This window comes from Octopus bimaculoides, chromosome 9, assembly GCF_046866305.1.
Source record: "Octopus bimaculoides isolate indiv1 chromosome 9, ASM4686630v1, whole genome shotgun sequence".
Classification (NCBI taxonomy): Eukaryota; Metazoa; Mollusca; class Cephalopoda; order Octopoda; family Octopodidae; genus Octopus; species Octopus bimaculoides.
Window position 1 is genome coordinate 73,352,791 of NC_142936.1, and position 17,293 is coordinate 73,370,083.

Here is a 17,293-nt window from a genome sequence, read left to right on the forward strand (position 1 = left end):
GACTTAATCCGTTTGTCTGTCCTTGTTTGTCCCCTCTGCGTGTAGCCCCTTGTGGGCAGTAAAGAAATAGGTATTTCGTCCATCGCTCCGTTCTGAGCTTAAATTTCACTGAGGTCGACTTTGCCTTTCATCCTTTCGGGGTCGATAAATTAAGTACCAGTTGAAGACTTGGATCGATGTAATCGACTCATCCCCTCCCCTAAAATTACTGCCCTTGTGGAAAAATTTTAAATCATTATTATTTTTGAATGTCGTCAGGCGCTCACAGCCATCTACCAGTCGGGCAATGGGATCCGTGGATGTTCCGCTTTAGAAATTTATAGAGGATTAGTAACGGGGAAGTGCAACGATGTTTTCAGGGAGACTCTGGGCGCCGATGAGAACAAACTGGCAAGTCTGTTTCGGAGGACTTTCCGGTCGGGAACTATCATGGATAATTTCCAGATGTCTTTGGCCTGGTATTGCTACCGGGTGGCGCTACCAGTTCGAGATACCGGCACGGGCTTGACCGACGGACTTGTCCGAGGTGCACGCAGAGTGACGAAACCGTTCTGTATGCACTCGTTCAGTGTCCGGACATTGTTGACTTGTGGGGTTATGTCGAACAGCTGCTGTCACGTGTGGGACTGATCCGTCTGTCGGCCTTCAGTTGGGCAGGCAAGGCAGTTTTCCTTTGCTCTGTGACTGTGGCGAAAAAGGTTGTTTGGTGGACAAGGCTGAAAGGTATGAGGACAGATACATTCCTCTTTGGTAGAACTCTCATTGACTTCTTCAAGTTTCACTTGAAACGGAAATTGAGAGTGGAGAGGGAAATGCTGTTCTCGAGCGAGTTTATTGAAAGATGGGTAAAAGTTGCGAACATGGCAAGGGTGGATGGTACTTCTCTAAGTGTAGACCTGTGAGTCGGAGAGAAGGAATTGGAGAGGGTACTTGCTCTTGGAGTTTCAGGGAAATCTCGGACAGTGGGGTTCCTCGATTATCTCTAGAGGCCTTTCCTGTATCAGGAGGGCCACATCTCATCCTCCCTGCCACTTTAAAAAAAACAACCTTTGTATGTTATGTATATGTGCATTCTTTTTCAGTGTATACTGCGTATGCTTACTCTCTCTTCCTTTCCCTTTTTTTAATTATCATTTCATTATATGTAAACCCCAACACTTTATGTCTGTCTTTGTATTGCCCCCTTCATCCTTCGCCCTGGTTGCAAATAAACGAAATCATTATTATTATTGAGTGGCGAGAATCGTTAGCACGCGCCGGGCAAAATGAATGCTTAGCGGTATTTCGTCCGCCCTGACGTTCTGAGTTCAAATTCCACCGGGGCCGACTTTGCCTTTCATCCATTCGGGGTCGATTAATAAGTTACGCATTGGGTCGATGTAATCGACTTCACCCCTTCCACCAAATGTCAGGCCTTGTGCCTAGAGTAGAAAGGATCATTATCATTGCCGTCAGCTGCGTAAGCCATACTGACCTCATCTACGTATTTTGTTTATGAAAAATCTCTATTTCCTCTGCTTTCATGTCATTCTGGACCAGAGTGAGGAATAGGGAAACCTTACTTTGCTGTTGAGTTCCTATTTCTTTTTCTTTTTTTTTTTTTAATCTAAAGTTCCCCCTATTTCTTGTAAGACTTACCGATATTATTTACACGGTGGAAAATTTTTTTAACTTTTCAAAATGGCAACAATAATAATAATGCTCGAGAAAGAATCAGTTGTCAATGAGAGAGCGGGAGGACATGATTCATAGAGAGAGCAATTGCATTTCGCCTGTTGACCTTGCTACTGAAAAGGCAACATTGGCAGCCAGACATAGCGAAAAGCCCAACACCACCACCACCACCATCACTAACAACAACAACAACAACAACAACAACAACAACAACAACAACAACAACAACAACAACAACAACAACAACAACAACACCACCACCACCACCACCGTCGTCGCCATCACCACCATCACTTCGAATAGCAACAGCAGCAATAACGAGGACAACAACAACAGCAACAACAGCACCAGCGGTAGCGACAGCAACCGCAATGCCAACAATTTTGTTCAGGAGAAGCAGGACAAAGTTTTCGAGAAGGAAAACGAAACCACGTCCTCCTCTGCCAACACTCGCCGCCGCAGTCGCAGTCGCAGTCGCCGTCGCCGCAGTCACCGCCGCCGCCGCCGCCGCCGCCGCCGCCGCCGCCGCAGCAGCAGCAGCAGCAGCAGCAGCGACAAGAAAACCAGCGTTTCTTTTGCTAAAGTTACTCAACAGAGATGCTTAGCGCACTCTTTCGTCACTAATTTCGGTCTAATCTTCCGGAAATGCTTGCTAAAGCTCAATCTTCTCGTACTGCCACCAGGAGAAAAAGATAAGATCACAAAAAGAACTGTGATTCTAAATGAGAAATCCAGACGGATCGAAAATCCGACTCCATGTAGGCAGAAAAATGTCTGAAAGAGGTTTGGGAGTAGATTTGGCACGTCAGGAAAGCGAAAGAATTTGGATCTCTCGTGGCTATATGCCATAGCAAAGAGGCAGCGAAAAGGATGGCCATGCACACTTGCTCCTTAGATGAACATATTTTGATCCCATCTTATCTGGGTTACTTTTTACAGTATTTGAAGACCCAGCTAGTAAGCCAGAAATATGGCACCTTATCTTTACCAGGGGATTTCCACTTATGAATCTTTGTGAATGTCATCCTTAGGTCTGCTATTGTGATGTCTTCCCATGCTTGTTCTCATAAACTTTGGTAGGATCCTTCTGTGCATCTAATCCAATCTGCAATTTCACTGTATGTCTTTTCATCGATCTAAATATTTTTCTAAAAGTCTTCAGCTTCTTCCATGGGAGCGGGGTTTCAACGGTTATTTTCTTCCTACGCTATTTCTCTGTAGAATGTTTTCGTATTGGATGTGAACAGCTTATTTTGCTTGTAAAATTTGCTTCTTTTCTCAAATCTTCGTAGTTTTTGAGCTTTTACTTGGACTTTTTGTGGCAGTGTTTTTTTTGTTGAAAGCATTTCTTCTCTTGGTGAGAATCTATATTTTCTTTTCATCTTTTTTCCTTTTCTGGATCTTACATTGTTTCCACAGATTAGTTCATTTTATATTGATATTTCACCTCTCATTAATTCAATCTCTTTTTCAATTTCACTTCTCCAGTTTGGAATTTTTTCCAGGTTTGGTTTTCTTTGATTTTTCGGGGGCATACAACTTGCTTCAATTGTCTTAGTAGACGAGTAAATAATTTCTTGTGACTCAGTAAGATCAAGTTTTGATTTGTGTATGATTTCTTTTGTTACATAGTGACCAATTAAAACTTTTTTTTTGTATTTTGTATTTTATTTGAGAGTTTATGAAGTAGTTCTCTATCATGCATATTTGCATATCTTACTGTAAGCTTATTCAAGATTTTTTGCTTCATTTCTATCATAGACACTATGTTCTTCAGAAAATGTGTGGTCTTCAAATACTGTTTTTTTTTACCACTTTCCTGGTTATCTTTGTCAGGTTCAATACAATTTATTTCTTCAGGCCTTTGAATGTTTTGGTCAGATGACAGTCTTTCAATTAAGACTCGTGGAGGGTTGCTCACTTCATCTGATTCTTCATTTTCTTCCTGCCTTATATTTAGATCATTTTCCACTTCGTGCTTGATCGCAGTTATTTCACTATCTGTGAGTCTATTATTCCTAAAGATGTCCCTCCTAACATTTGCTAACTTGTTTTCTACCAAATAGGGTTTGCTGCCTTGATTTCGTGTTCTCCATATTTGATAAGAGTTTGCGGTGTGTCTCTCTTGAGATGGCTTACCAAATGCATAGTAATAAGCACATGTTACTTCTTTATGTTCTTTACAGGTGTATTTGATCCTCTTACATTTTCTTACTGGAGTGGCTGTGGTGGTGAACTTAGAGGGCACAAATTGGGGCAGTTCCCGTTCAAGTGACCATCCAGGTTCGTATTCAGAGATGAATTTGTGCCAGTGGATGACTTTTCGACTCTAAGCTAGCTCTCTCCTGAGGGACGCGTTTCCAGATTAACCATAGGACAAGCGATTTGGTGTTACAGTTTTAATTTTCCTTTTTGTTTCGGAAGATATTTTGTGCTACATTAATATTATTAATATTGATCCCTGTGTGGCTGATGTAGAAACAGTTATTAGCTCTATCACTATTGTCACCTCTGCCATGATTACCATTAAAATTATCTCTTCCATGCCATTACAGCAGCATTGGCCATCGTTAGTTACCAGCACTGTCGCAGTCTCAATCCACGCGGCCACGCTTTGTAGCCATGGCAAGTGTTGCTGTTATCATTGTTGCTATGAGCTGCTGCTGAGGACAGGCATAATCAAATTAAATCTGTCAGGTTTGCTCCTACAACTGTGAAGGATTATTAAATGTTTAGTTTCGACTTTTACCTTGTACTTGAGATAATCATAAATAGATGAGGGTTCGTGGGAGGAAGAGAAGCAGCCTAGTGGACACAGCCAAATTACACCAGTCTGTAAAGAGGTCCAGCAAATGCTGACAAAGAGATCAACAACGGCGCAGGCGCACCTCTGTGGGATCAACAAAGGAGCGATCATATCCATGAAGTCAGCAGAGGTCAAATATGTGTTTAGTACCACAGCGGTCTATGAGAGCGGTGGGAGATCTTGGAGAGAACCAACCCACCTTGTTCTGTTTTAATTACCGATGGAACTTTCAATACATCTCGACGCTTCTAAAGCAACCTTTGTTTGCTGACTTTCAACGTAAGCTGAATTTCACACACACGCATACACACACACACACACACACACACACACACACACACACACACACACACACACACACACACACACACACACACACACACAGAGACACACACACACACACACACACTCACTCACTCACACACACACACACACACACACACACACACACACACACACACACACACACACACACACACACACATCGTTGAATTTTTCTTTTCTTTTTACAAGTTGTGCTGTAATTTACAGTTTAGTAATTATGCTGTTTGTAAATATTGACAGTTGTTTATCTCCTGCATTTTTATCAGTTCTGGAAAGTGTTTGGAGAGGCCTCGGCACTTGGAGTGATGGAAAACGTTCGTAACCCTCTGCCAATCGGGCAATGCGGTCGGGAGAGATTCTATAGGGATTAGTGGCGCAAAAAAGAGCGACAACGTCTTCGGCGGAGAAACTCTGGATATCGGGGAAGATCAATTAACTGGTCTTTTCGGGAGGACTTTCGGCCTAGGGACTATGGATAATTTTCAAAAATCCCTGATGTGGCAGTGCTACCGAGAAGCTCTGCTGGTTAGAAGCAAGCTCAAGAGGCACAGAAGTGATGTCGGACGGACATGTCTGAGATGAGCACAGAGCGATGAAACCGTTCTGCATGCACTCGTTCTTTGTTCAAGTATTGATGAATTGTGGAGCTTTTGTCGAACAGCTTTTGTCGAATAGCTTTTGTCGAATAGCTTTTGTCGAATAGCTTTTGTCGAATAGCTTTTGTCGAACAGCTTTTGTCGAATAGCTTTTGTCGCGTGTGGGACAAATCCAGTTATCGGTCGAGTCCATCGTAAGGATCGTCCGCTGCCATGCTTTTGGCCTATAAGTACCGGCAGTTTCCCTCTGCCTGGTGGCTATGGTGAAAGAGATAGTGTGGTGGGCGAAGTTGAAAGTGCTGAAGACAGATACTTTCCTCTTCAGCCAAGTCCTCATCGACTTTTTCAAGTTCTACTTGAGAGAAAAGAGGTGAGGGTAGAGAGGGAAATGCTGTTCCCCAGTATTTTTGCAGAAAGACAGGTGAATGTGGCGAGGATGGCCCGTGTGGATGGGCTTACTCTGAACATGCGCCTGGAGATCGAAGGGGATGAGGAGGAGTAAGGTTCCTGTCTGGGCTGCCCTTGGTGGTTGAGGTGACCACGATATGTGGCGTTCCTTGATTGGCTCTGGGTGGAACTCTTTCATTTGGGGAATTTTATTGTTTAAATTTTATACACATGTGACTTTTTGCTAAACCCCACTTGTCCCTTGTTTTGTTTTGTCCTTTTTTGTCTTGTGTTCGACTCTTGTGGCCAATAAAAAAACAAAATTATTATCATTATCTTTATTAAGGCGGCGTGCTGGCAGACTCGTTAGCACGCCGGGCAAAAAGCTCAGCGGCATTTTCACCCACCTTCACGTTCTGAGTTCAAATTCCGCTGAGGTCGACTTTACCTTTTATCCTTTCTGGGTCGATATAATAAGTACCAGTTTAGTGCTGGGGGTCGATGTAATTGACTTACCTCATCCCCCAAAACTGCTGACCTTGTGCCAAAATTAATTAATTTAGTTATTTTTAAGATTTGAGTACATTTATCTAAATTAGATATACGTATTCACGATAACAATGTTTGTTTTACATTTGCTGGTTTGCTTCAGATCTGCGTGATTTAAATTGCATTATATTTCTACATCCCGCATGGAGAACAGTGATCATGAACTCGCATCTAAAGCAAGGTAATTAAGCATTATATTTTCTGTATATAATTTTTGTACTACACCCAATATTTAGAGAACCTCAGCACTTTTATTTATATGTATTGTTGTTTTTGTTCAGCTCCTGGTTAGTTCTAATCGTGAAGACCTCTGATTAACGGGTGTCCCAGTTACGAACAAGTCTTTGTTCTTTCCTTATCTACAGTGCCCTATCTTATCCACTAACGTGTGCCTTATTTATTTATTTATTTATTTATAAGGCGGCGAGCTGGCAGAATCGTTAGCACGCCGGGCGAAATGCTTAGCGGTGTTTCGTCTGCCGTTACGTTCTGAGTTTAAATTCCGCCGAGGTCGACCTTGCCTTTCATACTTTCGGGGTCGATAAATTAAGTACCAGTTACTCACTGGGGTTGATGTAATCGACTTAATCCCTTTGTCTGTCCTTGTTTGTCCCCTCTATGTTTAGCCCCTTGTGGGCAATAAAGAAATAAACGTGTGCCTTTTTTGCAAGACTGCAATTTATAATTTAAGGGTGATGTGGCTGCTATATCTTATATGAACACCAACTACGTAGATGGTCACTCAATAGGTTGGCACATTAGGTATATATTTAGCTGTTACCGGCGTTGTTGTTATTTCCAAGGAAGATAATATTTACCCGTTGAAGACTGGAAACAAATAACATTGTTTTATGATGCTCATTTACAATCACCACACACACACGTATATACGATATCTATCTATACGATATCTATCTATACGATATCTATCTATACGATATCTATCTATACGATATCTATCTATACATGCATACATACATACATACATACGACGTGCTTCTTTCAGTTCATGTCATCCAAATCTACTCACAGGGGCTATAATAGAAGAAATTTGCCTAAAGTGCTACACAATGGAATTGAACCCGAGCCCACATGGTTGGAAAGCAAGCTTCTTAACCAGACAACCATGCCTACACTCATTTGAATTTATTTTAGTTTTCTGATTTACGCTGTGTTGTGCATAAAATAGACGTTATTTAATTAATAACGAGTCGTCAAATCACAGCTGTAAAAATTAGGGTATCCTCTTTAGCGCTAGCTTAATACACGACTACCATATTTTGCCACTCATCTGTAAAATGGGCTGGCGAAGGAAGCTGGTACATCTCTGAAGAGCACTCAACTAACTGTGAAACGCTTCGCCAGGAGATTTCTTCTGTTTCTTTTTATTCGTACACGAATATTATAAAAAGAATGTTATTTAAATCACAGTGAGGCTTTCTAGTGTTTGAATTGTTTAATAAAACTGCAACTTTGTAGATCGTTTGAGTGGAGGTGGAAATCTTTTTCGAATGCACATATACACACATATATATATATGTATTTATATATATATATATATATATATATATATATATATATATATATATATATATATATATATATATATATATACATATATATATATATATAATACTTTTTTCGTTGTATATTGTATTCGTTTTTTTTTGTATGTTATTTTTATAATTATTTATCTTCTATATAAATGATCCGTTAATTTATTGCTTTTCTCTACATAAACCGAGCAGACACCTTGCGGAACAGTATTTATTTTAACAAGTTATATCTAATTATCATCCGAAGTGACACATCTACACCGTCCGATGCTCCGAAACCAGTTAAGTATCTCACCCGTGAGGGATCGATGCTAGATGGGTCGAAACAATTGTCGTGATTAATAAATATTCTCATATCTTCCGCCTCTCCCCCCTCTCTCTCATTAACCATATATATATATATATATAGAGAGAGAGAGAGAGAGATATATATGTATATATATATATATATATATATATATATATATATATAGATATATATATGTATATATATATATATATATATATACATATATATATATATATATATATATATATATATATATATATATATATATATATATATATATATATATATATATATATATATATGTCGGTTGACATCTAATGAAATACTAAATTATCAAAACTATATTGCAGAATAATGATTTTCCCCTTGAAATGTGTTACTTCATTTAAAAGGTCACAGGAAACGCTTCAGAGAGAATACCTCGTGACTGTATACCCTCTGAGTTCAAACCCCTTTGAAGTTGAATTTAATTTTCATAATTTGGAGACCGATAAATAAAACGAATATAACAACACTCAAGCTCTACGGTCGATTCTTGTTTTTTTTTTCCATATGACACGCATGGTCTCAATATATTAAAAATATCTGATTGACTAAAATTACAGCATATTTCATTATTTAAAGGTTAAAAAGAAAAAAATTGTCGCGATTTTCGTGATTGGTTTCAAATTTTGGTAATAGACCAGCAGTTTTGAGGAAGTAGTAAGTTGACTACATTGACTCCATTGCTCAACTGGTACTAATTTTATCGACCTCGAAAAGACGAAAAGCTAAGTCGACCTCAGTGGAATCTGAACTCAGAATGTAAAGACAGACGAAACGCCGATAAATATTGAGCACGGTGTGCTAACGATTCTGGCAGCTCGCCGCTTTTGCGATTTGTGTAATTGGCAAGCAAAAGTACAACTGTGCAGAAATTCTCAATAAAATGAGACTTTGCCTATTATCTATCTCTATTTCTGAGTTGCACATGAAATAATGGTTTCAAATTTTAGTAGAGGACCAACAGTTTCGGGGGAGAAGAGATGATTACATCAATCCCAGTACTTAAATGGTACGTATTTTATCGAACCTCGAAATGGTACGTATTTTATCGATCTCCGAAAGGACATGTATTTTATCGATCTCCGAAATGGTACGTATTTTATTGACCTCGCTTGGATGGAAAGCAAAGTCGCAGTCGGTGTAATTTGAACCCGAAGACAGACAAAATACCGCTAAGTATTTTTTTCCCGGCGTGCTAATGATTTTGCAAGCTCGCAGCCTTGAAATGTGATACATGTAATAATGCAAATCTAGTTTTTTCTAAATCTGTATGATGCTGATTCTGCATGCGAATTACAGAAAGGTTACATCTGTCTTCGGAATATTAACCTAGTGGTTATGGCTGTGGGACTCACAGTCGTTATGTTGTGGGTTCGATTATCGAACTTGGACGAGAATTGTGTCCTTGAGGAAAGCACTTCATCCCATTTTGCTCCAGCACACTTAGCTGAAAATCAGTGTCAGCAACAGTTGAAATGTTCATAACAGACTTCCTTCACGCTCTCGTATCCCCTTAGGTAAAACTATGCAGTGTTCAAATAAGCAGTGCCTTAGCCTTATCAAAAGAAAGTAGATGTCTTCTTTCTTTAGAATTTTTCTAACCACATAGGTATCCACGGGGCAGCAAATTTCGATAATAAAACATATTTTCCTTGCGGACCCATAAAACAATATCTGGCCGGTTGTGTTTTAACTTGGTGGCTGCTATAATTGTCAACAATATTCTTTTGAGCCATCCGTCTCAATATTGTCAAATTCATCTACAGACACTTGTTTTTGTTACCCTGTTCCAGACTGTTCTGCGTAGTACGTCATATCTCATAAGAAGATGACATGTGGAAAACATTATCTCGCAGCTGGCAATAATGTGGTTGATGTCCTCAATCTTTGTCTTGTACAGTCTACATTTGTTGTCTATCGATGTTTTCTGCCTTTTATGCCGCAAGTACTTGGTGGTACCGAATATCGTGCTTTGACAATTCCATTTCAGATGATTGTGATAACGGTGAAAAAAATATCCATGTTAATTTATTGATGCATTCAGGCAAGTCAATGTCTGTATTATCAAGCAATTTCCCAAAAAATGTTTTTAAAAATTTCACAAATCTGCAAAAATCCGGTACAAATTATTTATGGTTCAAAACGTTGCTTACTTTTTACTCAACCTGATATATATATATATATATATATATATATATATATATATATATATATATATATATATATATATGTATATATATATATATATATATATATATATATATATATACTCAACCTGATACGCACACACACACACACACATATATATATATATATATATATATATATATATATATATATCGTGTTCTTCATTTCTTTTTACTTATATTTCTTTACGACCACTTTCTCAATAAATTTTTTTAGTCTAATACTAATATTGCGTTTCGATTTTTTTTCTTAACCATTTTCTGACTCTAAACTCCTTTTAAACCTAAAAAAGGGCCAAAACTATGTAATCAGCCTTTTTTAAAGGCATTTTAAAAGTTAAAACTATAAATTCAGTATTTTTTTAACTCTAAAGTAAAGCAAAAAAAAAAAAAAAACTATAGCTTTTGGGTTCTAAAGCCCTTAAAAAGGCTAAAAAAAAAAGGTTGATTTTATAGTTTTGGCACTTTTTAAAGGTGTTTTTAGGTGTTATTTTTTCTATAATAAAAATTGGCGTTAACGGTTTATCGAAAACTTCTGTTACATTTTTAAAGAATTAACTGATTAACGGTTATCGAAGTTAGCTTTTTGGTTAACCGAGCAACGGTTAACGAAGTTAACTTTTCGATTAACGACGCTCACCTTTGAAATTTATGTATTACATTGTCTACCAATTCTACGATATATTTTTCATGATATCTGTTTATTATTTATTGTTATTGTTATTAACACATATTTTCACACGACAGCTATGCCCTCCCTTACTTACAGCGTATAATCTCTAAATTTTCTTTACAGTTTTATAATTTTTATAGTGCTATTATCTCCCTTTTAATTACCTTTATAATTCATATATAGCATTTATTATCAGTTTAATACTGTTTACCTTTTAATTACCTTTATAATTAATATATGATATTTATTATCAGTATAATACTATAATTTTGCGGTTTTATAGGAGGTTTTTTTCATTTCCATTCATTAGGTTCCAAATTCCTTAATAGAACCCCACTACCCCTTTCATCATTAAAACCTCACCTAAAAAAAAAAAAAATAAAGGATAGAAGGGACCGGTAAGTAAATAAATAATTTAAAATTCAAAAATTCAAAATTACCAATCAAGACCTTAAAATGAGATTGCCGCTTAGAACTAAAATAAAATAAACTAAAATAGAATAGAATAAAATAAAATAAAATAAGAATTTAATTTGTTGAGGCTACGGGCCTAAAGATTCTATTATCGAACAACTTAATGCATGTATAATGGTGGCTAATTTTCGTCAACCCACCCCACCCAAATTTCTGGCTTTGTGCTTAAAGTAGAAAGTTTTATATCTTGACAAAAAAAAAAAACATAAACACACAGACACGCATATACTACCATCCCTAATATGCAAACAAGCTACTCCCAACGTGCATCCGCCCACACAGGCAGAAAAAAATATACACACTCCACATAAACAAGTAGTCTCACCACACACTCACAGACTCTCCTGTCTTAAAAAAAACCCCACATTTTCTACCTCTCTCCAACTTCCGGTCAGTTACTTTTCGGCCATGAAACAACGCACGGCCTTTTCTCCGGACTATCTGCTCCTTTCTCCCTTTCCTTCTTTCTGGACATTTTCCTCTTTCCGACGAAGAGCCATATTCGAAACGGCTTTTCCGCTCCTATTTTTCCATCTAAAATTTACACTGAGCATCAATTTAATAGATTCACTGTTTCCGTCTAATTCACTTCTGTTGTTTTCCTTGTTTTTTTTATTTGCCTATATATATATATATATATATATATATATATATATATATATATATATATATATATATATATATATATATATATATATATATATATATATAGAGAGAGAGAGAGAGAGAGAGAGAGAGAGAGAGAGAGAGAGATAAAACTTACTTGGGAAAGGATGCGTGGCGTTAGATCATATAATAATATAAATAATATATAAACATATGCATATATCCATACATACATGTACATACCTACATCTATATGTATACATACATGCATATAGGGGTACAGGACATCACAAAAAACGTTAAACACAATGAGAAACGGAAACATAAAGACGAAAACAGAAAACGAACTTTTTTCGAACAACAAAAAAACAAACAAACAGAGAAACGAGACAGGCAACATAAAGAGTATAACCATATGCATATGTTTATATATTATTCATATTATATATATATATATCAATTGATAATTAATGGTACTACAGGTAGTACCAGCATGCTAAAATAGCTGTCAAAATTACTCAAACCACAAGTTTTCACTCTAACACAAGGGTGAAGGCGGGCATTTGGACTGCTATTTTAGCATGCTGGTACTTCCTGTAGCACTCTTAATTATTAATTGATAATTTCACCTTTATGGGTTTTTTACGCATGCTATGCTACTGATATATTATAAACAATAATATCCTTATATATATATTGTTGTTTTTCGGAATGGTCATTTTTTTCTGTCAAAAAAAAAAGAAGAAAAAAAGAAAAATACCATCTGAAATACAGCAATATCTGTTTCAACACACGATTTTACATAAGGAATCTTGTAAAACGATTTGATAACGTGTATATATGTATGTGTGTGAATAGTTTTGTTAAACGGTGTCGAGTTTTACAATTCTGTAAATAATAATAATGGTATTTTTATAAGCTTAAAGCTTATAGCGATCACCGTGCAATGACTAAGGAAAATAGTCTAATAATGGAGCATTTATATGCCCCAAGACCTCGACAGAAAAAAAAAAGTAGGATTTTCCATCTGCGCAGGACTCGAACCCACACCCCTTTGTTAACGCAACTAAGTGTGTTACCGATTACGTCAGCGAACTAGCTTGCTTCTTGTTTTCACATTTAAGAACTATATTAGTTCGTAGTTGTAAACAAACTCTATGTGCTTTCGGTGCAGATGTACATAGAAGTTTGTTTACTAAAAACAACTACGAACTAATGTAGTTCTTAAATTTGAAAGCAAGAAGCAGGCTAGTTCGCTGGTGTAGTCGGTAACACACTTAGTCGCGTTAACAAAGGAATGTCGGTTCGAGTCCCACGCGGATGGAAAAGCCACTTTCTTTTTATCTGTCGGGGGCTTACATGCCCCACTATTAGACTATATTCCTTAGTCATTGCACGGTGATCGCTCTAAGCTTATAAAATACTATTATTATTATTACTTACAGAAGTGTGTGTGTATGTATATATATATATATATATATATATATATATATATATATAAAGTGAAGTATATTGCCACTTAAATGTGGCTGACCCCTAGGGGTGGATGTTACTGGTCAGCCACATTTAAGTGGCAATATACTTCACTTTATCGTGCAGTTACTGTTAATACCTAATTTAGAGAATTAACATTGCTTATATATATATATATATATATATATATATATATATATGTAAAATACTTTATTTATACCTCTTAATTCCTAATCCAACTCTCGTTATTTCATCAAACAAACAAAAAATTTATGCAGATCCATATGTCGTGCTTATTCTTATTTCTATTTCCATGGCATTGTTTAGTGAAAAACCTCAACTTACATGGTGTAAAAAAGCGGAAGCTATTCTGGTGGTCGCCTCTGCTTTCGTCTGCAACGTTTTGGTTCACAGTGTCATTGTATCACTTCATCTGTATTTTGCTGAACTGATTCGAGAATATCCAAATAACCGTGAACTTATATCAGTAATTATATTCTTACCACTAGTAGTTTATGGATTAATAGGTAAGTTAAACATGATTGTTTTCATTGCGATTAATCATAGTCACCGATACGTGGATACCTCTATTATTACTTTTTTTTTGAGCCATTAAACTCAGTGCTTAAATATTTTTAAAGTTCAGCCGGCCACCTCCAGCAAGTGAGTATGGCTTGCTAATATGTACCATACTTTCTCTGGTTGTTCTAGGTGCCTATGTAGTCGCTAGCAGACAGAAACCTTCTTGGCCCCGTCACCTTTGATTCAGTGGACACCCAAGATACCACAGTTAGCAGGAGAGAGGGCTGAATCAATACCCAGCTGCTACACATAATAGCTGAATTGGCTAGTGCAACAGGAAATGGAGGAACTTGCTCAAGGATACACCGCGTCACTCAGTCCTGGAATTCAATCCACGATCGTATGATTATAAGTCGAACACCCTAACCATTATGCTAATTTTTCCTGCTTTCTCAGTCACTATAATTCGCGCCTACTGGTGAACATCTACTTAGTAGTTCTCACATCGCTGCTTCGGTGAGTTGCTGCGGGTTGTGTATGAGTATCATCTCTCGCAGTCTCATCTTTACTAAGTGGCCATCCTTTATCACCATGTCGAATGTTTGTCAGCACTCTGAAATAAAGAATGAAACTGCGCTATCCCTCCCCCTCTCTCTCTCTCTCTCTCTCTCTCTCTCTCACCTCATTATTACACTGTCTGCTCGAATGACTGCCTGTCCTACACGATGTTAACAACCGATTATTTTTCTCTCGCGCTCTGTGTCAATATTCCACTCATTTATTCTAATTTTGCTAACCAGTGCCTGCTGGATGACAAACCAATGGTTTTGAATAAATAATAAGTTATATGTCATGTTAGTTGCATTTTCGTTGTATGTTACCCTGGGAGTTGAAAGCAGTGGCTGCACTGAGAGCGGTGAAAGAGATTGAAAGAAAATATTGTAAGAATAGGTAGATGAGAGAGAGAGACGGGGAGAGGGAGAGAGAAAGGAAGAAAGAAAGAGATAAAAGGAGGGTGAGAGAGACAATCATATATAAATGTAATTATATATATGTGTGTATATATCACCTGCTCTTTCTTTTACTCCCTATCTCTCAAAGCAGTATTTGCACAGAAAGGCAAGTTTTTATATCCAACTTTACATAAATGTCTTATTAGAACACCGAATACTGCGTTATTCACCCTGGGAGATCCTCTCATGTAGGTGCTTCATGCACAAAAGCATAAACATAGATCGTAGCAGACGAGAGGTGTCTGTCATGAGCACCAGAGCTCCGATATCCCGTGGTTTCATTCTGCTGGAAGCTGTCAGTGGGAGATGTCTGGTCACTGCATGCCAGTCATACACACACACACACACACATACACACACACACACACACACACACACACACACACACACACATGCACACACACACGCATGCAAAAACACACGCATGCACACACATATATACACACTCCATACATGTATGTATGTATGTATGTATGTATGGATGGATGGATGTATATGTATATATGTATGTATGTATATATATGTATATATATATATATATATATATATATATATATATATATATAAATATATATATATATATATATATATGTATATATAACGAGAGATAGATAGATAGATAGATAGATAAATTAACTGGGAAATAGATTTGTGGCATTCAATCAAATAATAATATAAATAATATATATATACAATTAAACCTTGGGAGAGGCATTAGGCCGGTAATGAACACACGCACTGGTTCAGTCCTTTATTAATTTATATAGTTTTTTGTTAAATTATTTCATTGCACTCTTGCAATCTCTTCAGTAACTTGTCTCTCCACTTCCATTTATTTTGAACATATATATATGTGTGTGTGTGTGTGTGTGTGTGTGTGTGTGTGTTTATATAATATAATATATATATATAGATATATATATATATACATGCATATATACATGCATATATGTACATACATACATATACATGAATATAGATATGCATATATGGGTACAGGACGTCACAAAACGTAAACTACATGAAATGGAAGTGGAGAGACAAGTTACTGAAGAGATTGCAAGAGTGCAATGAAATAATTTAACAAAAAACTATATAAATTAATAAAGGACTGAACCAGTGCGTGTGTTCATTACCGGCATAATGCCTCTCCCAAGGTTTAATTGTATTTCTTTCAACACACGTATCCAGATCAAGAATCTTGCACACGAAATACACATCCGAAATATATATATATATATGTATGTATATATGTGTGTGTGTATATATACATACATATATGTACATACATACATATACATGTATATAGATATGCATATATGGGTATAGGACGTTACAAAACGTAAACGATATGAAATACGAAAATAAAGTTGGGTACGCATGCTCGAAATAAGAAGTAGAAGGACAGCCGACAACTGATGAAGGGTCGTTCTTTATGTTACTTGTCTTGTTTTCCATTTGTTTCTCTCGTAGTTTACGTTTTGTGACGTCCTGCACCCATATATGCATATCTATATTCATGTATATGTATGTATGTACATATATGTATGTATATATGCATGTATATATATATATATATATCTATATATATATTATATATTATATATAAACACACACACACACACACACACACACACACACACACACACACACACACACACACACACACACACACACACACACACATATATATCGTGGCACTCCGTTGGTTACGACGACGAGGGTTCCAGTTGATCCGATCAACGGAACAGACTGCTCGTGAAATTAACGTGCAAGTGGCTGAGCACTCCACAGACACGTGTGCCTTTAACGTAATTTTCGGAGAGATTCAGCGTGACACAGAGTGTGACATAGGTACAACAGAAACAGGAAGAAAGAGTGAGAAAAAATTGCAGTGCAAAAATACAGCAGGGTTTGTCATTAACCCCTGCCGGAGCTTCGTTGAGCTTTAGGTATTTTCGCTCAATAAACACTCTCATTAACCTCCTGCCATTGCATAGTCATGCAGGATACTGTGTAGCCTAAGGAAGGCTATAAAGAATATATCAATAATGAGAGTAAAGAACATGGGCTTGAAGCTGGTATTCCATTATATCATATGTTACATATGTTTCGGTGTT

At 37.0% G+C, this 17,293-nt stretch overlaps 1 protein-coding gene across 8 annotated transcripts in view; it reads left to right on the forward strand.

The window, feature by feature from the left end:
- LOC106869089 (uncharacterized) overlaps nucleotides 1-17,293 on the forward strand; it is a 76,442-nt gene that overhangs the window by 46,916 nt on the left and 12,233 nt on the right. For 3 of the 8 annotated variants that reach the window (XM_089357713.1, XM_089357712.1, XM_089357714.1), the window contains exons 2-3: nucleotides 6,440-6,517; nucleotides 13,966-14,165. The exons of 1 other annotated variant lie outside the window; for it this stretch is intronic. In XM_089357713.1, the coding sequence (XP_089213839.1) occupies nucleotides 6,480-6,517; nucleotides 13,966-14,165 (238 nt within the window). In that variant the 5' untranslated portion in view covers nucleotides 6,440-6,479. The remainder of the gene's footprint in view (nucleotides 1-6,439; nucleotides 6,518-13,965; nucleotides 14,166-17,293) is intronic. 4 more of the 8 variants (XM_089357716.1, XM_089357715.1, XM_089357717.1 and 1 more) reach the window with 2 other exon arrangements.